General features: G+C 41.7%; 1 protein-coding gene across 1 annotated transcript; it reads left to right on the top strand.

Moving 5' to 3' along the window:
* The first annotated feature begins 1,300 nt into the window (after positions 1 to 1,300).
* On the top strand, positions 1,301 to 26,606 carry LOC138629272 (1-phosphatidylinositol 4,5-bisphosphate phosphodiesterase beta-1-like). The gene is made up of 32 exons (XM_069712880.1): positions 1,301 to 1,947; positions 4,743 to 4,820; positions 6,243 to 6,311; positions 7,192 to 7,332; positions 7,430 to 7,509; positions 7,653 to 7,706; positions 8,340 to 8,415; positions 9,533 to 9,633; positions 10,299 to 10,462; positions 11,243 to 11,389; positions 12,368 to 12,525; positions 13,463 to 13,545; positions 13,634 to 13,718; positions 13,835 to 13,988; positions 15,450 to 15,505; positions 16,525 to 16,621; positions 17,168 to 17,252; positions 17,645 to 17,769; positions 18,588 to 18,742; positions 18,856 to 19,023; positions 19,327 to 19,426; positions 20,003 to 20,107; positions 20,489 to 20,601; positions 20,688 to 20,838; positions 20,970 to 21,023; positions 21,423 to 21,600; positions 21,903 to 22,035; positions 22,273 to 22,349; positions 23,141 to 23,230; positions 23,455 to 23,512; positions 23,663 to 23,749; positions 24,021 to 26,606. Exons 1-32 carry the CDS (start codon positions 1,849 to 1,851, stop codon positions 24,171 to 24,173), a joined length of 3,474 nt encoding a protein of 1,157 aa, XP_069568981.1. The 5' UTR covers positions 1,301 to 1,848; the 3' UTR covers positions 24,174 to 26,606.
* The last annotated feature ends 366 nt before the right edge of the window (positions 26,607 to 26,972 follow it).

The raw sequence follows: 26,972 nt of genomic DNA, 5'->3' as shown, positions 1-26,972 counted from the left end.
CGGAAGTGTCTTCAGTTGCAATACCAGCGAGTGCCACTAGAGGTCGGCTCCAAAAAGCCTCCGGCTCCATAGACTCCCATTCAACTTCTCTCATCAAATCCAAAGTGAATAAAATGTGTCCATCAGTTATCTCGGTGTTGTTAGCTAAAGTCACTCCTTCTTATTAGTTTTCTGGAGGTCCATCTGAAAATAATCCCTCATTCATTAGAAAATAAGCCTCAAAAAGCCGTGTTCGGCGACGTCACTGCTGGTTTCCACTTTATTGAAACACAAAGACGTTACTGGGTGAAGTTTTTAATAGTGGATATTTAATGTGTATTTAATGGTGATCATTGAGCGAACTCTCACAACGGTAGCTTAGAATAGGTCGTGCTCTTCAAATTATAAAGTACTGACGCTTGATGTCAGTGTTCAAATTTAGATTTACTATCAGTGGTGTGATTCCCCAACTGGGAGGACCTCATCCAACACCAGCACCGACCGAAGCTCAGGATTTAGCCAAAAATAAAATAAAAGCTAGGCTTCCTCCCAAAAGTTGTGGCACTATTGAACTGAGACATTTCAATCTGTCAGACTGACGTTTAATATTTGCTCTTTTTTTTCTTTTTATTTTTTTTACCTTATATTAGTTGTATTTTGTATTTTATGCTGTTTATAATTTGTACTTAAATTGCTTAGGTTCTGTACATTTATACCACTATTTTTTTTTGTATTATTATTATTCCCTATCTCGTTCCTGTCTGATTTCTTCTTTGTAAATATGTGTAAACTCTTAAATATAATTGCTCCCATGTAACAAGAACATAATTGCAAATTCAACGTGCTTCCACATTGAAAGTGTTGTTGAACCTCCGTGAACCGACACGTGATAGAAACCCTCCCCCGGGCTGTCAGAGCAGCAGGTGTCTGGGATAGATGAAGCAGATGTGAGTGTAACGTTCAGGGTCCACATACTTGTGGTAATAATATAGTGAGCATTCAACAGTGGCCTCGTTTGACCGCAAATCCTGGTTTTTGGTTTGATTCCCCTCCACCGAACCGCCCACTCCCGTTTCCCTGTTCTCCCACCAGCTCTTTTATTCTCTCTGTCCTCCCTCTTCTTCTTTACCCCACCACCACCACCACCACCACCACCACCACCACCCTCCTCCATCTTTCCTCTTCTCGTTTCTCTCCATCTCTCCCACTCTCTTATTTCTTTCTCTCTCCCTGTCGCTCCCTCTCATCCCTCCCCCATCTGTGGGAAGCTGCCGTTGTGCGCATGTCGCCAATGAGTCAATTTGTGGAGGCAGTGCATGCGCACACACACACACACACACACACACACACACACACACACACACACACACACACACACACACACACACACACATGTATCCTGTCTCCCACGAAAAGGCATCTGTTTCAGTCTGTCTCTCCGCGAGATGCAGCGCCAACAGAGGAGAGAGGGGGAGACGAGCGGAGGGAGGGAGGAAGAGGAGAAGAGGGAGTGAGGGAAGGGAGAGACACCACAGGAGCAGAAAGAAAGAGGAGAGACAAGAAGAAGGACTGACATACCCCCCACCCCCCCACAAAAAAAAAAATACAAAAAAATAAAGAGTGAACAAAGAGAAAGACAAGTGCAGCTAAAGAAGACAGAGGAGAGAGTCTTGAGGAAGAGGAGGAGGAGGAAGATGCTGCGGCTCGGCGCGCGCCTGACTTCTGAAGGAGTTTGACCATCGGACTGAGATGCAGCATCGCAGCAGCAGCAGCGCCTGAAGCCCGAGCATCCCCCCCCACCCCCACCCCTTCAGTTCGCTTGTGTGTGTGTGTGTGTGTGTGTGCGTGCGTTGATGTGTGTGTGAAGCCATGGCGAGCGCTCAGCCGGGGGTCCACGCGCTGAAACTCCAGCCTCCCTCCGTCTCTCACACGCTGAGGAACGGAAGCAACTTCAGCAAATGGGACGAGGTAGGAACGCTGGTTTTACCTCAAGTACTTATTATATAAACACAAACGAGCATCTTTGTTGTTGTTGTTGTTATTATTTTTTTGTGCTTTTTTTTTTTTTTTTTTTCATTTATAAAAAAAACAAACAAAAACGATTCTATTGGATGTAATTTGTCGATGTGATGTCCGTGTGTAGCGCGAGGAAATGTGGAGGACGAGGAGGATGTGTGCCATGTTGTCAGATGTGTTTACTATTCATTTGTTGATTGAGCTTTGGCAGTAAGTACCTGTGGATCAGATGCCAGCGAGACGCAGACGGGAGTGTGACAGTGCGTGTGTGTGTGTGTGTGTGTGTGTGTGTGTGTGTGTGTGTGTGTGTGTGTGTGTGTGTGTGTGTGTGTGTGTGTGTGTGTGTGTGTGTGTGTGTGTGTGTGTGTGTGTGTGTGTGTTTTTAGAGAGACAGACAAATCTATTTGTGGTCAGTTTTTTTTTTCCATTTCCACCTGTTGGTATGGAATCCATTTGTATGCCTTTACTGTGTGTGTGTGTGTGTGTGTGTGTGTGTGTGTGTGTGTGTGTGTGTGTGTGTGTGTGTGTGTGTGTGTGTGTGTGTGTGTGTGTGTGTGTGTGTGTGTGTGTGTGTGGAAGACATGCATGCACAACTCCTCCAATGCCCTTCATCAGCAGTCAGTCACTTACTTAATAATGTCCTACTAATATTTGTGTGTGTGTGTGTGTGTGTGTGTGTGTGTGTGTGTGTGTGTGTGTGTGTGTGTGTGTGTGTGTGTGTGTGTGTGTGTGTGTGTGTGTGTGTGTGTGTGTGTGTGTGTGTTGGTATGCTGAAGTACAGAGCCCTGACAATGAGAAATGTGCTGTCCGGTTGCTATGGTAACTGGCATGGTTACGACCACCTAAACAGAGCTGATGTGTGTGGAGAAAGAATAGGTGTGTGTGTGTGTGTGTGTGTGTGTGTGTGTGTGTGTGTGTGTGTGTGTGTGTGTGTGTGTGTGTGTGTGTGTGTGTGTGTGTGTGTGTGTGTGTGTGTGTGTGTGTGTGTGTGTGTGTGTGTGTGTGTGTGTGTGTGTGTGTGTAAATCAATGCATTGAGCCGTATAATATGGTGAATCATACTTATGGAAGAAAATGTTCTGTTGAATCCACTCGCCATGATTGAAGCTTGTGTGTGTGTGTGTGTGTGTGTGTGTGTGTTTTGATATTTGAATTTCTCCTTTATGAAAAATAGAATTGGTTGCTATGGCAACGAGTGAAAACCAGGGGTCTAGTTAACCATCTTCTGAGCTTCTTCGTCTAGTTTTCATCCGTCTGAAAGCAGGCTGTGCCGTTATGGAGGAAACAGCTCAGACAGCAGAAGCTTTTCAAAAAGACACGTGAAAAAAAATAATTACAAGTACCTTCACGAGCGCTCACGTTAATACAAATATTTACAATTTTATAAGAGATATAATGTCAGCGTCAGCAGCTAATTACAACTTTTACACAAGAGTGTTGTAGTTACCTGACCTTAGCGATACCTTAAAGAATGTTTAGTTGCCATGACAATAATTAAAGTCAATATTATTTACAATATAGTGCAGAATCAGTAAAACATGAATCCAAGACAACAACAAAAATAAGAAGCAACCATATTAACATATCAATGTGGAGGAAATGTTAAAACAACATGCTGGTGTGTCAAATGCAAAAACAACCGTTCCCTAACCGTCTTCACTCAGTTTAAGTTCTTACTAAACCAGTTTAATCTATTTGAAATGAAAGAATAATGGCCTGTTTTGCTATGACATTTTAATTTAAATGTATTATTATTGTATGTAACCATATTCTGGAGTGTAATCAAACAAAATATTGCCCAGTGTCAATCAAGTTCACCCTTTTACTGCTCAAAGTTTAGAAAAAAAGATTTAGGCGATTAAATTTCATAAAACCCAATTTTTTTTATTTAGTATTGATTCCACACAGCTTTTTGACTTTTAACTTTTTATTCTAGATATCAAATTTTGATCAAGCTGAAATTTAAATTGAAAAATGTCAATATTAAGAGTTTTCATCAGTATCTCTAAAATGAAGCTGCTTCTATCGAACCTCTTGAGGTGACTTGAGGTCGACCTGTTGAAACCATGAAGTTAAACATTTACTAAACTGCAGACTAATTATCTAGTTACTGATTACATTTTTACTAAAGTCTAAATTACGAGTCTTTGCACTGTATTTAGTGTCTTAATTCTTGCCTCACCTCCAAAAGTACTTCTTAACATCAATCAATCACAATGTTAAGAACAGCTTCACCCTGTTTTATAATAATTTAATAACTTCTGGACCACATGAACTGGTCCTCTGAAATTAATACTTAATTTAAAAAAAAGATGTACTTTTCAACCCATAAGACATCTGGAGAGCTCGGACTGTCGCACCTGCAGCCAATTAGAAAACTGTCACGGTGGGTTAATGTGGGATATTTCAGTCGGTGGATGTCATGACAACCGAACAGATTTTTGTATTAGTCTGATTGAGTTTCTGTGTACTTTTGTTTTCTGTTTAATAGTCACATTTATAAGTTCACTCTGGGTAATAAAATGAGATCCTGGACACTTATGAGTCATCATCATTTCAAGGTGTAGTGTTGCGTAATTTCCCAAACTAAACAGTGAGGCATTGAATTGGCAGTTTTATCCCACTTTCTACGGAGCACCGAGTTTGGAACGATGCTGGGGACTTGTTTTGTTTTGTTTAAGTGCATTATATTAAAAAATATTGTTGATTTTTTTTTTTTTTCATTTTGTTTACTTTGTTTCTCCGTAGGATCTGTCCACTGTCGGTCCCGTGACTCTGTACGTGGATCCACACGGGTTTTACCTCTACTGGACGGACCAAAACAAGGTTGAGCACACAGACACACGGACGCATGCGCCGCTTCCAGTCGCCTCAGCTGGCCCAGTTATAGCCGGAGGAGGGGGAACCAAATTAACTTCATGCTATTAAAAAAAAAAAAAGAAAAGAGAGAGATAGTGAGACAAGCTAATTGATGGACTTTCTATTTGAATCATCAGTATTCAGGTCTGATTAGTCGAGTCATCAGAATTGGACTCTTGTCAGTCTATTCTGAGTCAAAGATTATTCATATTTTATTACCTTATTGTTTTGTGTCGAAATTAAGATTGGTTTCTACTTTTAGGGAAACACTTGGTCAAATATAGTCCAAATTATTTTTCCATTTCTGAATCATCGCTACGGTCGTAAACTCCTTTAAATGGTTTACAGGTCTCCATAGCAATAGTTATAGTTGTTTTTGTGGCGTTTGTGATAATACACTTCGATTATATCTTGATAAAAAAAAAAATGACAAACTCGGGAGAGAACCATGATGCTAAAGTTTGTTTTCTTTTTCAAACCCTAAATATCGTTTTAAAACACTTGATCTCATAACTATCAGGATTCCCTTCCAACGGATGATAAAAATGAAGAATGAGTCCTCAGGTGAAGACTGTTTTTAATCAGATACACGGTGGAAAACAGGCTTATGAAACGGGTTCAAAACATTTGATATCATTCAGACTGAATATCTTTGAAGATTGGTGTTTTTTTTTTAAAGATATTTAAGATTTCTCATATAAGGTTAGAAAACCTGATGGTTTATCTCTGTGACCTGAATGTTAACTTCCACCTTCACTGTTCTTTACATACTTTATGTTTTGTACATTTAGTCCTTCAGGAAGCATTTAAAGTTACTGAGATGGTGTTTCACCCATCAGACTTATTATTTTCTGGACGTTTACCCATTTGGATTTTTTTTTTTTAAGACAATTCGTCTTTAAAATCAAATAGTAAAATAACACAGCGCCCATCTAAACATGTTGTTTATTTTTTTTATTTTTTTGTATGTGCAATTAACATCCACTGGGCTGTAAATATAAATGATCTAACCTATAAATAATAAATAATACATATACACAGTTCACTGTCGGCTACAGTGGAAGGCTGGAGGAGGAACTTTGAGTAGGTACTGCAATAATAATAATATAATAATAATAATAATAATAATAAAGTAAGCATATCGGAGACAGCATGTGATCATTGCTTAACACACACACACACACACACACACACACACACACGGGGGCGCACACACACACACTTCCTCTCCAGGTGGGCTTAAATCCTTAACAGGAAGCAAGAGGAAGCATTTGCCTCCCAGGAAACAGCTGACTCTCTCTCTCTCTCTCTCTCTCTCTCTCTCTCTCTCTCTCTCTCTCTCTCTCTCTCTGTGTGTTTGTTTGTTTGTGTTGTTTGTGTTTTCATTAGGACACAGAACTGTTGGACCTGACCCTCGTAAAAGATGTCAGAACGGGTCGAAGCACCAAAACACCCAAGGTACCCCCCCCCCCCCTCCCCACCACCACCACCACCACCCTCCCCCTCCTCCCCACCACCCACCCACCCACCCACCACCTCTCAGCCTCCGTTCACCTCCATCTGACCTGCCACCCTTGATGAGTCGAGTGCATGCTGTCTGTTTACTGCGTCACCCTCCTCAGGGATGCTTTTCTGTTCACTTTGTGGCCTCTCAGTAACCTGTCACTCAGTGGATGTTTTGTTCAGTACAATATCCACTATTTTATTTTATGTTTGTTTTTAGCTCTTATAGCTGGCATTATAGCTTTTTATTACTCTTTCTAATTTCTCATATCAAAAGTGTGTTTTATTCTTCTACTATAATTTATTTTCTTTTTCTGAGGAGGGAAATTAAACTTAATGTCCATTTTAATTCAAATTTTGAAAAAAAAAAAAAAAAAAAGATGAAATATTTGCTGGAATAATTAAAGTCATATAGCATTATGACTAATTTAAAACCACTGTGTTTTATTTGTCCAATCAGTGTTATTTTAAATGTCATATTGCAGCTGATGGATCCATGAATAGTTAAAAACTATTTTGTTGAAATAGGATGAAAGATGAAGGAGAATTTTAGGTCAATCATGAATAAATAAACAAGAATTGAGCGACATGAAACATGAAGCTGACATTTGGCCCAGGTGACATACAGCTGTTTTATTTCCAATAGTTTAAAAGAGCTTAAAATGTACTTGTGTCCTCAGCTTCAACTACAATACTGTGAAATGTATTCTGCTTTCACAATAAGAGCTGGACATTTTTAATAATGAAGCGTGTGCACCCTCCCTCCATCTCCTCTCACCTCGTCTCCTTCCTCTCCACGTGCCTCTGACAGCGCTCCTTTGTTGTCGTCCAATAGGAGGCCAAGCTGCGGGAGCTGCTCGACGTGGGCAACCTGGTCGGCCGGCTGGAGAACCGCATGGTTACCGTGGTTACGGCTTCCGACCTGGTAAACGTCAACCAGCTTAACTTCATCGCGTCGCAGGAGGACGAAGCCAAGGTGCCGAACCCATGACGATGATGATGGTGATGATGATGATGATGATGGTGGCGGTGGTCATGGAGTAGTGTGATTTCTTTTACATTTTTTGTTTTAGTTGTGGTGTGAGGAACTATATTCTCTGTCTTCCAACCTGCTGAGCCACAATCTCAACCGAGACCAGAGTTTGCTGAAAGCGTGAGTACGCACACACACACGCACACACACGCACACGCATAAATACACACTTGTCTGTTTACACTTATCAGCTAGTCTCTCTTAAAGCAACAGTTGTTTTCTACTTTGCATCGTCTCACCTTCTGTACTCTCCGTGTTTTCAGGCACGTCAGGTTAACTCTGCAGCCCAACGCAGAGGGAAGAATCCCCGTCAAGAAGTGAGTTCGTATGATATCGTATAATATAATGGATCTCTGATAATCAGTGCGTCCGTCTGAACGTTACCTCCCGAGGCGCACGTGACACAGTCAAGGTTTTTTTTTTTTTTTTTTTTTTTTTTGAGGAATGTGAGGAAATAGCCCGACGAAATCTGCAGAGACTCGTCACAAACTTCAACTTTGCTCTTTCCCGTTCCCTCGCTTCCAAAAATACACTTAATTCCGTGCGCACTTGGGGAAGCGAAAAACAGGGACAGGATTCGTGAAGGTGCTTAATTCAGCACTGACCTGGTAATCAACCACTGCCGGAGCGTGAGATGGATAAGACAGTTATGAAAGAAAGCAAACGCAGAGCTGAATTAAGGTCAGTTGATATCCTCGAAGCCGGAGGGAGCGGAGAGGAAGTTTTGAAGGGAGCCACGAGGGTTTGACAGTTTGCTGAGGACATTCACATTTATTTAAACGGTGAGATTTGTGAAGTTTTGAGGAAGCAGTTAGAGGTAAAGACCGGATGGTTTAATTTTCTAAAAGGGAAAAGGGCCTGAAAAGGATATCTTTGGAAAGTACCAAAAAAAAAAACTGTTCGGTTGCATGTTGAGGTTTGTAACGGTGTGATGTCGTTATCTGTTGCAGCATTGTTCGTCTGTTTTCGTCAGACAGAAAGAAAGTGGAGAACGCCCTGGAGAACTGCCGCCTGCCCTACGGACGGGTAAACACTTCTTATGACACGTGATACACACGAGAGTTGGTTTTTTTTTAAGATGTAAAAATATGATAACCGCACACATTAAGTCGAGTTTCCCCGACGTCGACCTTCTTTTCCTGTTCGAGGCTTTTTAATGTGACGCTTTTTGTCCAGAGTGACTCACGGTGCACGGCAGGGTGAAATGCCCTCAAATATCTGGGTCATCAAGATTTTTAGGCAACTGATGCAGGAGTCAGATCTTCGGCTCACATGCATCACACACCGAATATTCCCCAAAGACGGGAAACCGTTGTAGTTGTTTTTTTTTTTTAAAAGATTTGTAAAGATTTTTTTGACAGCAAGTTGTATGAAATACAACCCTTACACGCTGTGTAAAACGTACAACACAACAAAATGCGATGATTTGTAAATCATGTAAACCCATATTAATTGCAAATAGACAAATGTCAAATGTTGAAACGGAGAAATTTTTATTGTTTTTTGAAAAATATGTGCTTATTTAGAATTTGATGCCAGCAACACGTCTCATAAAAGTTGGGACAGGGTCAAGTTGTACCACTGTTTTGCGTCACTTCTTGTTTTTACAACACTCTGGAAACGTTTGGGAACTGAGGAGACCCGTTTCTGGAGTTTTGAAAGTAAAATGTTGTCCCTTTCTTACCTGATATAGAATTTCAGCTGCTCAACAGTTCAGTTTAGTAGCCTACCTGAACTCTTCTACTACGGAGCCATGCGGTTTATTACGTACAGAACGTGGTTGGACGTTGTTCTGCTGAAATAAACAAGTCGTCTGGATGGCAGCATATGTTGTTCCAAAACCTGAATACATCATTCAGCATTCGTGGTTCCTTCCCAGATGTGTGAACTACCTAATGCCATGCGCGCTCATGCATCCCTGTACCGTCACAGATGCTGGCTTTTCAACTGAGCGCTGATAACAAGCTGGGTGGTCCCTCTCCTCTTTAGCCCTCTTTTTAAAAAAAAAAAAAAAAAAAAAAAGGAATCTCTGATTTGGACCTTTTGACTTTTGTAAAATGAAGATGCTGACTGAAATGTCTTTGACGCAGGCTGTTCTTGCAAATCAAATTTAAAAAAATGTCTTTATGCTCATATTGGACAGGGTGACAGCATCAAACTGGAGGATTTCACACTAGAAGTTTACCGGAGCTTCTTGGACAGCCTGTGTCCTCGTCCCGAGCTGCCCAACATCTTTAAACTGCAGTAAGTGACCCGGACGACTCCTCTCCTGAACCGCAGCTGCAGCCGCTGACCTCCGATCAGCTGAGAGACGAATTAAAGATGCCAAAGCTCCCGAACAAAATCAGCTGTTTTTAAGTCTGTTGTTGTTTCGCTTCGGGCCAATTTCTTTGATTCGAGAAGAATGATGAATAATGATTCATCTTCTGTCCCACTTGTGCGCAGAGGAGGATTCAGAGAAAGAGGCGGCGGCAGTTTTATTCAGCATATTCAAAGTGAGCCTGCGAGTCATGATTATTGATTAATCCAATTTATGAATTTGTCGATAAAAGGACAAACAACCTATCAGCAGTTTCATCCTCCTCTGGTTTCATTTTTGAAGAGGCTGGAAACTTAAAATCATTTACTAAAGAATTATCATTTTTATTTGGTAATAATATGGGTTTATATATTTGTTAGAAAAAAATATTCTGGAACATTTTACGCATTAATCTACAAGTTTGTAGAAGTGCTTCTTGCTTCAGGCCTCCTCATTGTCCAGTCAGAAGTCAGAAAGGCTAAATATGAAAAAAAAACAAAAAAAAACATGAAGTTGAGTTGGAAATCATATAATTTAATACTGGTTCGTTTGTGAGTGGTCGTGTCGATATCCTGCGGTGACGTCTGACCTCCCTGCTGTTGTTCTGTAGAGGAGGGAAAGACGGAAATCTGTCGGTCGACCAGATGACCGAGTTCATCAACAACAAGCAGAGAGACCCGCGGCTCAACGAGATCCTCTACCCGCCGCTCCGTCCCGCACAGACCCACTCGCTGATGGAGAGGTACCAACATGACCAGGCACAGCTGAAGCAAGGTACACACACACACACACACACACACACACACACACACACACACACACACACACACTAAAATACTCCTGCAGCCCGCCCACATACTCACAGTGAACTGCTATATTAAGCACTGAAGGTGTTCTCATTTGTATTGGCTGCAGCCCAAAAAACAAATGTGGTGCCTACCTTGAATCCAGCATCACTTTCTGGCATCGATTTTTTTTTTTTTTTTTTTTTTGCCATTTGGGAGCTAAATATGAAAAGCAGTAGCTTCTAATGAAGACCGGATGTTCTGTCTCTTCATTTCAGTTTTCCCCCCTCGACACTTTGTAGTGTTAGTTTGAGTATCTAGATTCACTGCATTTAACTTTGCCACAATATGTATTTTGTACGTTTTTATATTTTTAACAAACAATGTGTTAAACATGTTGAAATGACCTGCAGGATATTTATGTTTAGAAATGAAACTAGAAAGTAATGTGACATTATAATATTTCACCCCAGTTAGTTTACTTACCTGAACATAACTTTAGCTCAAGGGAAGCAGATCAAAAATCATATAAGTTTATTTGGAAGAATATTCACGCGTCATAATGGATGAAACACAAATGTATAGAAAACTATTGAATATGAGTCGGAAGTGGGCCCTGAAGGTTCAGCAAAAATATTCAACTGGCATATTTCAACTTTGTGAGAGAAAAATGTTCTCACTGCAATCAGACTTTCATTGAAATGTGTTTTTCTGGCTTTATTTTTGATGACATGGTGTGTTTGTGTTTGTGTGTGACGTGTTTCTTCAGGGAGGATCTCCATCCAGGCGTTTTCCAGCTATCTGTCCAGCGATGAGAACGGAGTCATTCCACCAGAGAAACTGGACCAGTCGGAGGACATGAGCTTCCCTCTCCCTCACTATTTCATCAACTCATCGCATAACACATACCTGACAGGTACGCACATACACAACACACACACACACACACACACACACACACTTAGATACTGTTTGATCGCAGCTGGAGGTGATTTTTTTTTATTTAGGAGAGAAAAACATCTATATTGTCTTTTTTTGTGTGTATTGTTGGTAAATTCACTTTGAGCTGAAAAGTAATAAAAAAAATTAAAATAAAAAAAAAGGGAGAAAATGACTTTCTACGAGAAGAAAAACAACAATGATTTTAAATGGGAGAGTGAGATGTCGACTTCTGGTGCTCAGATAATTATACATTCAGTTAACGGCTGATACAAAACCGCAGAAAAGGTCAAATGGTCGAACACCTCCACTAAACACCGGAAGTGCATCAGCAGCGGTAATAAAAGGTCGAATCGTTAAAAAACAACTTAACAGATCTCGACCAGATTCACCAGCATGAATGAGACCCGAAGGACTCAACACACACACACACACACACACACACACACACACACACACACACACACACACACACACACACACACACACACACACACACACACACACACACACACACACACACACACACACACACACACACACACACACACACACACACACTCTCTCTCTCTCTCTCTCTCTCTCTCTCTCTCTCTCTCTCTCTCTCTCTCTCTCTCTCTCTCTCTCTCTCTCTCTCTCTCTCTCTCTCTCTCACACACACACACACACACACGACACCTGTTGAACCTGAATCTAAAACGAGATGCCCTAAAAAAGTGAGGTTTGTGTGTCCTGGTGGGATTCGAGCGTCTCCTTCCTCTGCTTCTATCCTACGTATTTTCCCTCCATCAGTGAAAAGAGAAAATGTTTGGACCTGTAAAAAATATTAAATATAAAAAAATAATAATAATAATACAATTTGTTTTTAAAACACCAGGGAGTAGCTCAGTATTTTAATGTGTCTCATTGTTTTATATTATCATCATTATCATCATCATTATTATTGTTATTTCAGCGGGCCAACTGGCAGGAAGCTCCTCGGTGGAGATGTACCGGCAGGTTCTGCTGGCGGGGTGTCGCTGCGTGGAGTTGGACGTGTGGAAAGGACGGACTGCTGAGGAGGAACCCGTCATCACGCACGGATTCACCATGACATCAGAGATCCCCTTTAAGGTGGGTCCACAGCAGGGGGTCTCCAACCCTTTTTCTTTCTTTTTTTTATGTATTTATTTTATTTTTTTCCTCTGAGAGCTACTTTGACCAAATTAAAAGTGTCCGGGAGCTACTCGTGTTTAGTAACATTTGTTTTCACATAGCTGAGCTCCACCACAAACCAGCTGAAGAAGCTTCTTTTATGTGAACAATAACACATTTTTCAATTTGATACGGAGGGTGGGGGGGGACAAATTATGGGATGACCTCTCCCTTCTGACAAAAAGCTGTTCCTCTATTAAATGCTTGAAAAGGTTAAAAAAAAAAACAACAACATGTGACCGCGACATATATAAACTCTCATCCGTCACCATACTCATATCTTTTTGCCTTTATATTGACTTTATTGTTTTTGTTGTGACTGTTGTAAACTATATTCTGTTGTTATTTGTTTCCATTATTTTTTATGTAGCGATATTATTATGTAAATTTAGTTTTTTTCTATAACTGTAATTTGTGAAACATTATCTCGGTGGAGGCTTCAAATAAAGCCCACTTGGGTTTTTGGCCTAATAATTGTTTTATTTTGTAAAATCGTAATTCATTTATGCCGAATAAATCTTGTGAGCCTCGCTGTGTGAACCAATAGGAGCGACGTTGAAGTAGGAATCTTATCGAACTGAAAACGTTTTGTAAACTCTTCTCACGCGGTTTCTGTGACTCCATCGTAATGTGACACCATCTGCACTGACTGACGACTGTTTTACAAACTGATTACAACCTCTTAGTCTTTTGTTTTTGGGTCCTGCCGACTCCTTCTTTGGGTTTTATTGGTCCTTAATTGTTCAAATAAATGTTTTCCTCTAAATTCCCCTGTAATTTGCAAAAATGTGCTCCATACATAATGTCTTGCATTGCTTGCGTATATTCTCAGAGCGGATGTCTTGTATTTTTGTAGGAGGTGATTGAAGCCATCGCAGAGTGCGCCTTCAAGACTTCGCCGTTCCCCGTCATACTTTCTTTTGAAAACCACGTCGACTCGTGAGAATCTTGTTATTTATGTCATGTTTTATACCAGATTTATTTACCTCTTGTGTTTAATTTAAAATTTGTATTTATCTGTTTTCAGTTTGAAGCAGCAGGCTAAAATGGCCGAATACTGTCGATCTATTTTCGGAGAAGCTCTGCTGATCGACCCTCTGGACAAATACCCCGTAAGGAGAAACCGGCAAGCTGGAATCATTTCAAAATGTGTGTTTAACCAGTTCGTGTTGTACTCATTATTGTTGTGTTTGTTTGTTTGTTTGTTTCCTGTTGTGTGTGTCTGCAGCTGGAGTCCGGCGCCCCTCTGCCCAGTCCTCAGGAGCTGATGGGCAAAATCCTCATCAAGAACAAGAAGTCCCACAAACCTGACACCAAGAGACTGACGGACCAGCCGGCCAATCAGAGCAACGAGCCGCTGTCTCCTAGCAACAACACGGGAGGTAAGACGCAAAGACAAAAAAGGGACTTTTTTTTTTCTTCAGCAATGTGAGAGATATATTCAGCTGCTGCGACGTTCGTTTGCATGGAAAACACAAAATGGACATTAAGCTGCTTTCAGGAAACGCATCGAAGAGGATTCAGGCTTTAACTTAAAGAAATGTTTCTGTGTGCGTCTTTCACATTCAGAAGAAAGAAGAATTTTATTTTATTTTAAATACTCAAGCTAAAGTTAAATCATTTGATTCTTGCCCAACATTTTTCTGGAGTTTTTCTTAAAACGTCTCTGTCAGAGGACACCTCTCGTTATTCGACTATAATTTCCAATCTGGACCGAAGTGCCGCCGATATTTCCCGCCGCGCCTCGTCGGGGATCGGCCGCAGTAATGAGCAGGACATCCCAGGTGAGGTCAGACGCCGTGAGCGACAATTAAAGAGCGGTGCGGAGGGAAATCACGGGAGCCTTATTGACATTGTTCGATGTGCAGATCCCGAGAGACCGCGAGAGCACGGAGAGCAGCAGTGTCTGATACGACCTCGGAGGGATGAATAACCAGCTTCACGGAGGTCGTTCACACGTCTGCAGGCAGCTGTTCGGGTTTCGTTCGTGCAGACAGAAGATCCAATTCTTGAATTTAAGAACGTCTAATTCACCAGATATTTCAGATCTTAATCATATTCGATGAGCTGTGTACCCGCAGCGTGAGATGTTTTGTTTGCTTTGGTCTTCACTAGCTTTATTTTAACCATAAGACTGGATATAAAAGTGTTCGTCGCTTCAAGGTCCTAAAAATGAGGCCAATGCAGAAAGTGCCTTAAACTGCAATACCACCAAGTGCCGCTAGAGGGCTCCGAAAAGCCTCCATAGACTCCCATTCAACTTCTTTCATGAAATTCTCAATAAAATTTGTTCCACAAGTTTCCTGTATGTCATTCGCTAAATTCACTCTTCCAGATTAGTTTTTATGGCGGCCCATCTGAAAATAATCCCGTCATTTATTATAAAATAAGCTTCAAAAAGTTGTATTTTTGGAGGGGCGTGTCTGTTTGATTGACAGGCCTGTGGTGCAGTTCGCTTACGGCTATTGGTGGGCGGGAAATAGTATCGCCAGAGTTCCAATCAGATACAGTCAGATCCACCGCTGGCTCCTCCCCCAGCTCGTCCAAATATGGTCACTTCCTGCTCCGAACCGCTGCGAACTAGCAAAGATGGCGCCGGACAGAATCTGAACTGGAGGCTTCGTAACCACAAAAAACCAACGAGTGCTGCTGGCTGCCGCTGGATTTTAACTCGTTCAACTGACGTGTTTATATTTGTCTCCGACAAACACGTCGGCCTTGAACGCACCATGTCCTGTTTCATTCTGGTCTGTTGTATCTGGAAAGAGGAGGAGGAGGAGAAGGAGGAGGAGGAGGAGGGATGAAGAGACGATGAAGACTTGTTTGACTTTAATCTTTAACAGAGATGGAGGCTGAGAGTGAGGAAGATGATGATGATGAAGATGATGATGGTAAAAAGGTCAGTGGTGACATCACACGGCGCTGACAGAGGGTCACCATCTGTTGATGTGTACGCGTCGCTTATCCTCATGGTTGTGTTGTTTATTTTGGGCACCATTGTCATTGTTTGTTGTTACGAACGCAACTGTTGTTGTTGTTGTTGTTGTTGTGAACACTTCCTGTGTTGTCTTTAGTGATTTATTTTAGCAGTCGTTGTTATTTATTCCTTATCTGTATTTATTTTTGTCATCAGTGTCTCTGCAGGTTTCATTTTCTATTAAAAGAGAATTTATTGTTGCCGTTGGTTTCTTTTTTTATATATATAATCAAACTCATCGCAGCAGGACCAGACATTTTATGTTTATGTTCAAATTGCTCCTCAAAATCTGCCGCCTACATTACCCACAATGCACCTCTACCGCAGACAGTTCGACGGTATGTTTTCACAGCTTAACGTGGCCTCGACTTTATTCAGCTCTCTCCGGAGCCGCAAAAGCCTTTTTAAACTTTTTTTTTTTTTTTTTTTTTCCACGTCTAAAATACTGTAAACACTCTCTGATGTGTGTTTGACGGCAGAGTTTCCTTTTTTAAGTTTCATTTTCAAAGCTCGGTGTTTGGAAAATAGAAGAAGACATAAACCGAGCAGAGCAGACAAGTGAGTGTCGGAGGGTTGAAACAAAAAAGACCGAATTCATTACAGAGAAAAGAGAAGAAAAAAGAAATGGAAGAAATAATACAAACCCTGAGAACAGGTCTGAGTGTGTGCACGAGTGTTTGTGTTATTTGTGTTGGAAAGTCTACCTGGATGTCTCGTGTGTCTGTTTTTGTTTATTGTTTGAGTGTCGAGTCGAAACAATAAAATAAAATAAAGAATAAAGTCCTGTTGAATCAGCTGTGTTTAAATAACAGCTGCTGTTCCCTCAAAGATTTTTTTTTTTTCCATGTTATTAAATAAAAAAACATTTAAAAAATCCACGAGGCCGATTAAACCAGCATTTCAACAAGTGAAACGTTCCCTCTTGTTGTTGTTTATCTCAGGGCTCGGCCGAGCGGGAAGCCGTGGCTACAGAGGAAATGTCAACTCTGGTGAACTACGTCCAGCCGACCAAGTTCAACTCCTTTGAAGCCTCCAAGAGTAAGAAAAGCTCCTAATCTCCAGCAAGAATACGATTCAAAATTCACTCTGAACTATTTGATTTGACGATTTGTGCACTCTGTCACACGCGTAACTCGGCAACTCGACAAATGACCGTCCAACTTCGAAAACCGTCGCGGAGCTGACGACTAATTGAAATATTCAAAGATCCTTAATCCTTCCCCACGATGTCTAAATGTTCCGTTTCGGTATATTTCTCGCTCCGCTCGGCGACTTCTTTTTCATCTTTACGCCTCGTTGAATCAACGTTTGTCACCTTCAGCTTCGACCTTTGATGTGCAATTCGCAGCGACGGAGCGTCGGTGCCTCCGACACGCTCAGCGTTTCTTTAAAATGAGAAGATCATAAGTACTAACCTTCACGTTCACTTCAATCTTCCAGAGTGTCCAAACAGGATGTGAAAGTATGGGAGGGAGAGGTTGTTTTTTTTTTAAATTAAAATTGGTATCTGAAGTCGGAAATAATCGCTCAGAAATGTGTTTGTTCTCGTTTTGCGTGTGCGTGTGCGTGTGCGTGTGCGTGTAGAGGCGGCCCGCTGTTACCACATGTCGTCTTTCGTGGAGACCAAAGCTTTGGAGCACCTCACAAAGTCACCAGTGGAGTTTGTGGAGTATCCTTGGCAACGGTTGCCACAGTTACGGCATGCAACGGCAGCACCGCCGCCGCCGCCGTACTTTGTGTTCTTTGCCTCCTCTTTTGATGCTTTTTTTTTTTTTTTTTTTTTGTCTCCTTCTTAGAAATCCGTCTGAGTCACCGAATAATTTTCTATTCAATTTTAATTTCAATAACAGCTGGATTATCTCTGAAAGTTCAGTTTGGTAGCAGCTGTTGCATCGTCTATACATAATAAGCATATTTATTTTAGCAGCTTAATGTTACTTGATAATACAGAATGTTTAATATTAATTGTGATTATTTAGCTGTATGTTTATAATACAGAAAAGTCTCCGAATCTCCACGTGAGATGGAATACATGTTTGTCCTTAAACTTATATTAACCAGATATAATAAATCCCAGCTGAGTCGTATCTACCCGAAAGGAACCCGAGTGGACTCGTCCAACTTCATGCCTCAACTCTTCTGGAACGCTGGATGTCAACTGGTGGCTCTCAACTACCAAACTATCGGTAAAATACTATTAGATTTACAAATTATTTTTGTATTTCACTCTATTTTACCAATTCTGATTGTTATTTTAGCTTTTAATCTTCTATATTTCTATTATTTTTATTGTCTTGGTCTCAACATTTCTCTTAAATTGTCTTATTTTTCTGGTCTACATCTGTCTGTCTTATTATTGGCCTGTCAATCATCTTTGAACTGCACTAGAATGTACAAAAGGCGCTATATAAATAAAGTTTGATTGATTGATTGATTGATTGATTGATTGATTGATTGATTGATTGATTGATTGATTGATTGATTGAGTGAGTGATTGTTTGAAATGGTGCATTCAGGAACCTCTTTTTAATCAGTCTTTTAAACACTGCAGCATCTGAACACCGTCTTTGTTCGACAACCCTAAAGTTAATCGATTCAAACTTCAACACGTGTTTTAACAAATTAAAAAGCTTCCTTCATCCAGTTAACTTCAAGCAGCCGTCATGTGGCCAGATAACTTGAAGCCCTGTTTCTTCCTGCAGATCTTCTTTTTTTTTAGGCTTTTCATCAAACCCAGTTTCGTCAACGCGGTTTCAATCAACAGGGAGAGTTCGGTGGCGATCCGAGCCTCGGAGGTGCTCCAATTTCAAAGCTACTTAGCTTTTGTCTCGGGTGAACTGAGTAGAAACATTTTTTTTTTTTTTTACTTCAGAGACCGCTGATGCCCAAAATAAACCCGTCCGCTGTGTGCAACAGCTCCAAACTGTAGCTTTGAGCCTTTTCTTTCTTTCTTTTTTTTTTTTTTTTTTTAAGCACCAAACATACCGTTGGCTTTCCGTTTCAGATTTCTCCACGCAGCTCAACCTCTTCGTGTTCGAGTACAACGGCCGCAGCGGCTACAGGCTGAAGCCCGAGTTCATGAGACGTCCGGACAAACACTTCGACCCGTTCGCAGAAAACACCGTCGACGGCATCGTGGCGAACACGCTGTCCGTGAAGGTGCGTCTGCAGCAGTTTGTCTCGTGGGTTGTTTTTTGATTTTTTTTCTTCCGCTGCCGTCGACCGACCGCATCTTTTTTTTGTTGTTGTTGTTGTTGTTTTTTTTGTGCCAGATCATCTCGGGCCAGTTTGTGACGGAGCGCCGGGTGGGCGTGTACGTGGAGGTGGAGATGTTCGGACTCCCCGCGGACACCAGGAGGAAAGCGCTCAAGACCAAAACCTCTCAGAACAACAACGCCATCAATCCGGTGTGGGACGAAGAGCCCATCGTCTTCAAGAAGGTGAGGAGGAGCTCAAACGTCCAACGCTTTCTCGTGTCCACGCCGTCAAACGCTGACATTTCATCGAGGCCCTTTGAGTCCCGAATAGACTCGCAGGTCGGGAAAGATGGTGATGGGAAAAGAAATCCACGTTGACTTTCGCTTCGTCAAGTCGCTCAAACACCGATATCTGGTGAAAGTTTGGGTTTCTTTAATCCAACCACCTCTTTACCGCCCTTTTTTTTCTTTCACTTTTTAATATCACCTTTTTGAGGAAAAAGTCTGAATTGGTTTATGGATGGTGAGACTTCATCTTTCCAACAGGTGATCCTTCCGACTCTGGCCTCTCTGAGAATCGCCGCTTTTGAGGAAGGAGGGAAGTTTATCGGTCATCGAATTATTCCGGTGTCCGCCATCAGACCAGGTATTTAGTGAGTCATATTTATCCCACTTTAGTATCGCGATTGTCGATTCGAGTGATTGTATTTTGCTTTGGGGGGGTTATCGTCGGTGCCAACTAGAGATCTGCTTTCATTCATTTATGTCAGCCGAGCTTTATTTTCTGTTGGTATCGCTTGGTTTTCATCTATTCATCAAAAAACAAACGGGTGCAACGACACTGTCAAAGCTTCCCTGCACTATAATTAGGATGTACTATACCAAGAAAATAAAAAGACATTTTCTGAAATTCAAATGTCACCCAGTTCCTAACTTGAAAGATTAACACATGAATATTTCTTTTTCTTTTGCCTTTAATGCCTGAAGTCTGTAATTTCACTGATATATTTGTCTCATTATTCAGAAGCCGACAGTCTTTTCTGCTTCCTCAACATGCAGCTTCCCACCGTGTTCAAACCCCCGTTCGCATCACGCAGCCACCATTCTGCTTTGACCGCTTTACATGAAATCACTGTCAATATTTCCTTGTGATTTGGCTGCCCTTTAACTCTCTTGCCCAATCTATGCATTATATTCAATATTGATCTCCTTTCGTCTGCAGGTTATCGTTACATCGGCTTGAGGAACGAGAAAAATCAGTCTCTGATTCTACCGGCCGTGTTCGTCTACATCGAAGTCAAAGACTACGTCCCGGATACGTTCGCAGGTACGAACGTCGGAACGATTTAAATCAGGATTTTTATTTAAATATAAATATGAAACAACAAAAAACAGACAGACGAGAAAAAGAACTCGTTATTTGCTGCAGACATTCATGCAGTAATTCATTTTTGTGACCTCTCACAGCCAGAATTTTCCCTTGTCCACAACTTTTTTTTTTTAATTAAATGAAGACATTTTTTAAACATATTTATGACTGAGCTTGCTGAGAGTTTGAGCATCTTTTGAGCTGTTGAAGTAACAACTCACTCGTCCTTAAAAGTGTTCATTGGCATATTGATGACCACAATAAAATGTACTTTTTGTTGCCTTTTCTTCAGGTGAGCTAACAGCCCTGTATTTATGTGTCTCTTCGTATTTAACGTAGACGTGATCGAGGCTCTGTCCAACCCCATCCGGTACGTCAACCTCCTGGAGCAGAGGTCCAAACAGCTGGCAGCTCTGACGCTGGAGGACGGCGAGGAAGACGCGCCGGCTGAGGTCAGACCGGTTTTCTTGTTTTTTCATCTTCGTCTCGGAGGTCGAACGTACGTCTGGTAACGGTTCTTTGGTTTGTCGACGTCCAGGAGGAGACGGTGAACTGCGCTGAACGCAAGAACGACCTGAAATCGCCGCCGCTGGAAAATGGACTCAGCCCCGCCTCCGGCCCGGCAGGCCACACCCCCGTCGCCACGACGCCCAAGGCTTCCGCAGCCAATCAGCAAACAGCTACAACAGGTAGCGTCCAGCTGCAAGCAGAGATGCGGAACATTACTTCATTTTAGATATTCTAATATACGATTTTACTAAATGTACTGTTTGTTTTATTGTTATTAACGATATTGATTGATCTCTTTTTGGCATTTCAGATGCGCCCAAACCAGCAGCGAAGACGGAAGACCTGGTTTTAGGTGTTTTTATAGGTCAGTATTTATGTACTCTTTTGAAATAATTAAAAGCAAAATCTCTATTTAATCAATCAGTTATAAATAAATTTAGATACATGTTTTAAAGGGTCAATCAATGTTAGAAAACTCAAAAGTTATGATTCAGAATAACTCAAGTATATAGTGTATAAATACAACAGATGTAGTGTATGCGAGTTGAAGCGTGTGTCACATGTTTTAATCCATTTATGTTATCGGGACTTCACGGACTGCATTTTGTTTTTGTCGCGGGAGGACAGAACGTATATGAACGATATGTGATAAATGACATGAAGAAAAACGTCAGTAGTCGAAGCTTTGACAGAAAAATCGGAGAAAGAGAGGGTTTTTTTTTTTCTAATTCCCCGTCTGCTGTGTGATCCCTGGTGGCGCCAGACGTCTCGACGTGCACCGTCGACGCTCTGCAGCAGTCCAAAGTTTACCAGAAGGAGCAGAGACGTCAGTTCAAGGAGCTGAAGGAGTTGGTGAGGAGACACCAGAAGAAAACCGCCGAGCTCCTCCGAGAGCTCAACAACAAGTACAAGAAGACGGCCAGACAGTGCAGCAAGAGCAGGTACGCGCACACACACACACACACACACACACACACACACACACACACACACACACACACACACACACACACACACACACACACACACACACACACACACACACACACACGTACTTCCTTTAACTCTGTCTCATCAATTTACTTTGAAATTGAGTTGACAGGAAAAATGTAGTTTCATTCTGCACAAAAACAAACAATTAAATGAATTCTCGTCGCCGGTTACTGATTCAGTATTTTTATGAAATATTTCTTTATTGGGATCTAAAAATGCAGCGTGAAGTCGTTAAATTTGTCTCGGTCAGGAGTTCGTGTCCGGACAGCGAGAAGGACGAGCGTCTGCAGCAGCTGAGAGACGAGCAGCAGCAGCAGCTTCTGGCTCTGAGGCAGGAACAGTACTACAGCCAGAAATACCTGCAGAGGGAACACATTAAAACGGTAAAAGTCTTCTAAGAGCTGAACTTCAGCCTCTAAAATTTCTTGCTGTTTTGCATTTGGATGAACTCGTTTATTAAAGTTCCTCTTGTGTTGCATTCAGTTTTTACACGTTTTACGTTTACCGGGCAGATTCTATAGTTTTATGTTCATTCGGCCCGGTGGTAAGTCGCCCCAGCATGTTTTGAACAGGACTTTTGAAACGTACCTGTTGTGAACCGGAGTCTCTGCTTCCTCCAGCTGACGGAGCGGCTGACCACTCTGGCTGGGGAGAGTCACAACACCCAGATGAAGAAACTCAAAGACATCTGTGACAAGTAAGATTAAAAAAAAAAAAAATCTCACCAGGAGGATTTACGCAAAGAATCGTGGTGTTAAGAGCCTTTTTTTTTTCTTTTCTTTTTTTTTTCATAACGACAGCAGCTTTAAGAGCTTTTCCTCTGAGCTGTTCCCGGTCGGATCTTTAAAAGTCCAAAGACGTGAAACTTTAAAGAAGCTTTTACAGAGCAGTTCAGAAAAAAAAAAGAAAAAAAGAAAGGCTTCTTTACTTAAGTTGATCACGAGGAGTCATGACAGTTTGACAACGAGAGGCCGCTTCATAGAGCGAAGTCTGGAAAGGACGTGGGAGACGGTAACCGACCGATGAATGAGTGACTTGACAGCGTGAGAAAGCGGAAGTGACGAAGAATATAGAAAAAAAAACAGGAAAAGCACACCACCGAAGGAACGACGGTAAAACGTGAAGGAACACGTCGTCCTTATTGAACTTTCACACATAAGCTCCTTTTGTTTTTTGTGACTCGGAAGAAGACGACACAACTTGCCACTAAATGCCACCAGTGATTGTATTCGTGCCTTCAGATGTTCCCGACTTGAAGGTTTTAATTCCGGTTACTTGTTCCCTTTTTAAAATGTTTGATGCCTCGCGTGTACGTGATCGCGTCTCGGGTAAAAAATTTTAAAAAAAAAACTCTCGGGATGTTTTCATTTCATTGCGAGCCAAGACTTTGACGTCGTGCAGTTTCCCAAAAGTTTGGTCAGTGTTTTTTTCCCCTCTTAATCTGTCTCTCACCGTCGGCTCTAATCGTTCCTCCTCCTGCTGCTGCAGGGAGAAAAAAGAGCTGAAGAGGCAGATGGATCGAAGGAGAACGGAGAAGATCAATCAAGCGAAGACCAAAGAGAAACATCTGGCTGAGGAGTATGATCTATACACACACACACACACACACACACACACACACACACACACACACACACACACACACAGTAATTATCTACCGCTCCTCACCTGTGTGTGTGTGTGTGTGTGTGTGTGTGTGTGTGTGTGTGTGTGTGTGTGTGTGTGTGTGTGTGTGTGTGTGTGTGTGTGTGTGTGTGTGTGTGTGTGTGTGTGTGTGTGTGTGTGTGTGTGTGCGTTCCCAGGGAGAAGATCGAGATCAATAAGTCCTACGTCAATGAAGTCGTCCAGAACATAAAACGGGTGAGCGGCAGATGAAGAATCTTTTTTCATAGACCGAAAATCTTAACGAGACGAGATGACGGAAGTTTGATGTCGTCTTTTCTGCAAAAAAAAAAATTAAAAACAGCTTCGTAAAACTCTTTTTGACCGTCTGTGTGTTTCACGTCGCAGCTGGAGGAGACTCAGACGAAGCGCCACGATCAGCTGGTGGAGCAGCACAACGAGCTCCTGCAGGAGATTCAAGACCTGAAGCCGAAGGTAAACAAACGGGGAAAATGTCCGTTTCCTTTTTCAAATGCACCAAAGCCGACCGCTTCCCGATACTTCGCGCTGACGCGGCGAAAGATGCGTCCGAGCCGGCGCTGCTGTCGCACAGTTCGGTGTCGGTGCTGACGTCGGCAACGGGCCGGTCCAGACGAAGCAAAAAAATGTGTGTGTTTCGATCTGAAAGCGATTTTATAACTGACGAGAATCCCGTTTTCTTTTTTTTTTTTTTTGTTGTTTTTTATCCTCTCTTGTCGTTCTGCAGCTGCAGGGCACCGTGGAGGCCGAGTTTCAGGAGAAGTTCCAGCTTCTGCCCGGAGAGATCGAAGACTTCCTGCAGGACAGGAAGCTGGAGGTCAGAGGTCACAGCAAGTCCCGACCGTCGACCCCGCACGAAACTCTGTCGGAGGAGGACTGAGGGAGGAAAAAAAAACTGTGCTCGCGGGGTTGAGTGAAGAAAGAAGAAGAAGAAGAAGAAGAATCAAAAGGAGGCAGCGTGGAGTAACAAAACAAATCAAGGAAGCGTTTTGAGGCCGGAAAATAATCCAGATTATACAGACTGTTACTTTTCCTTTTTAACGGAAGGATGCTTGAACGGTTTTATTTTTTAATTTAAATCCTCGCATGCACTTTGCTGTTCTTCAGCGTTTAATCAGAAACCATTTAAGACTTTATTTCCTGTCTTCTGCTACTTTTTTGACAGACAACCAAAAGCCAACAGTTCGTACTGCATGACAACTTCTATCTATCTATCTATCTATCTATCTATCTATCTATCTATCTATCTATCTATCTATCTATCTATCTATCTATCTATCTATCTATCTATCTATCTATCTATCTATCTATCTATCTATCTATCTATCTATCTATCTATCTATCTATCTATCATACTGGTCAGGAATCAAAAACTTCAATGCTAATAACACTTATAATTATTTATTTATTAACAGAGCTTTTGGTTTTTCAGTAAAAACTGTTCGCACACGATAGATCCACAGTCTGGTCTGTTTCTCCTCTTTCGCCGGAGCAGCTGCGGGTTTGTGACTTTGCTCGAGGGCACCTCGGCGGCGGTGGTGGTGGTGACGAGGGGGGAGAGGCGAACCCACACCTCCCCTCCTCCCCCCCAGGTTTATCCGCCGCATCTCGCTCGTCTTAAACGGAGAAAATGAAGAACGGATGAGGATTGTTGATGGAGATGAAGCACGCATGATAGTGTAATATACTTATCAGGACACACACACACACACACACACACACACACACACACACACACACACACACACACACACACACACACACACACACACACACGTTTGTCTTTCTGATGTGAGGACCCTTATTAGCATCGACGCCATTCTCTTACCGCTAACTTTAACCGTAACCATGACAACTAATTCTCTACGTCGAACCTTCATCCCGACTTTTAAACCTCACCACTTTTCTGCAGCAGCTGTTTTTGGACCCGTTTCCACCTGATTTCTTTCAAAAACTGCTTTTTAAAGTGACATTATGCCTTTTTTTTTTTTTTTTTTGCAGCAACAGCGGCCCCTGTGGCCACGAGCGGTAATTACACAAAATATTAACGTATGGCATATGGCATGCTATTGAACAGCTAGTTAACTAGATTACTGTTGCAATAACTTGGACACCGATGTTAGAGCACTTTTAGCCGGTAACAAACGTCCGAACCGGATCTTAACCTTCGAACGGTCCTCGGAGGTGTCGAGGACCAAAACGTCCTCATCACGAAAACAAAACACACATACCAGTATTTATTCATCATAAGCTGAGTTTTATCACGTTTATTTACTTGTTTGTTTTTTTTCCGGTTCATGGTTTTATGTTTCATCCATGTTCAGAATATTAATGAGGATGTTGACATGCTTGTCGTGGAGTAAATAAGAATTGCCTTTAGTTTCTTTTTTTATTCCAAAACAATGTCCTCAATTTGATTGATTGATTATAATCTATCTTTATTTCTGTATTTATTTATGAGATTTTGGGAGAACATTTCTGGTAAATTGTTTAAAAAATGACTGTAGCTGAAGACACTTATGGACTTTTTTGCTTCCGTAATGTTTTAGGGAAGGACGAAACGATTTTCAGACCGATTACGGGACTAAATTCTCCTGATGAACCTTTTCTTTGATTTCTGACTCGTAGCAGCAACGTCCCTTAAAATCCCTCAAACTGCCGCACCGACAAACCAGCAGTCGGTATGTCTGAAGCAGGAAGATCCTCAAAGTCTGCTGCCGCTGCATGATTTATTTATTTGTTTTTAACGTGACAGTCGTACATAGTCACCATTTTTGGATTATGTACTAATTTATCAACTGTTATTTTTATGATATCTAAGAAACATCAGTTTTTTTCTTTGTTGTAAAAATGTAAAATGAACGGAGCTCGTCACTCCTCTTTGTACAGCGATCTTCCAGAAACAAATATTTGTCTGAACATTTTAAACGATTTGTTTCTCCTCTGGACTTTTTAAGGCCTTGAGCTGCGTTCAACAACCTTTTTTTGCGGGGAACCTTTTTTCTTCTGAGTTAAAGCCGCTGTTTGATTGAGCTGAATACGGTAGCTTACACTGCAGGCAATACACTCTTAACCTCATCATCTACTGAATTACCTGTTTGGAATAATGTTCATGTCTGTAAACCGGCTGAGGTTCTCCTTCAAAAGGCCTTGTTGAACGCCCACCCCCCCCACCTCTTCCCTGCTTTAGCGACTAATACTGAGCATGCTTTATTGTCTTGGGATTTTTCTCCAACAGTCAAATTGTTTCTTGGTTTTACTGAATGCTATTTTAAGACCAGTTGAAAGACTATTAAAATATTTGATCACAAAACGAGGGTGTTGTTAGTTTATATTTTTCATATTTCCGGAAGTGTTTTATAAAAGCTGAGAGAAGATGCAGCGATGAAGGCGGATGAGAGGAGGTTAATCGCTGCTGTCAAGCCGCATCAAGACGAACCCGCCGAGTTGGTGTCTGTTCGCAACACTTTGCTGTGATTGTTGGGTTTTTTGGTGTGTTTTCGAGCAGGATAGCGTGGGTTGTTTTTTTGTTTTTTTCGCGGAGAGGCAGTGAGGGGGAGGATTGAGGAGGAGGAGGGTTGTCAAGCTGAGAGACAATCTGTCACTGCAGATTTATTGGACGATAATGAACTTTTCTGCTGGTGGATGTGACAGGAAATTTAGTCAATTAAACATGCAG

Source organism: Brachyistius frenatus, unplaced genomic scaffold (assembly GCF_029030835.1).
Source record: "Brachyistius frenatus isolate BFR_SWC_R1_liver_20210118 unplaced genomic scaffold, ASM2903083v1 Contig_113, whole genome shotgun sequence".
In the NCBI taxonomy this organism is placed as follows: Eukaryota; Metazoa; Chordata; class Actinopteri; family Embiotocidae; genus Brachyistius; species Brachyistius frenatus.
This window is presented reverse-complemented; position numbering and strand designations above follow the sequence as displayed.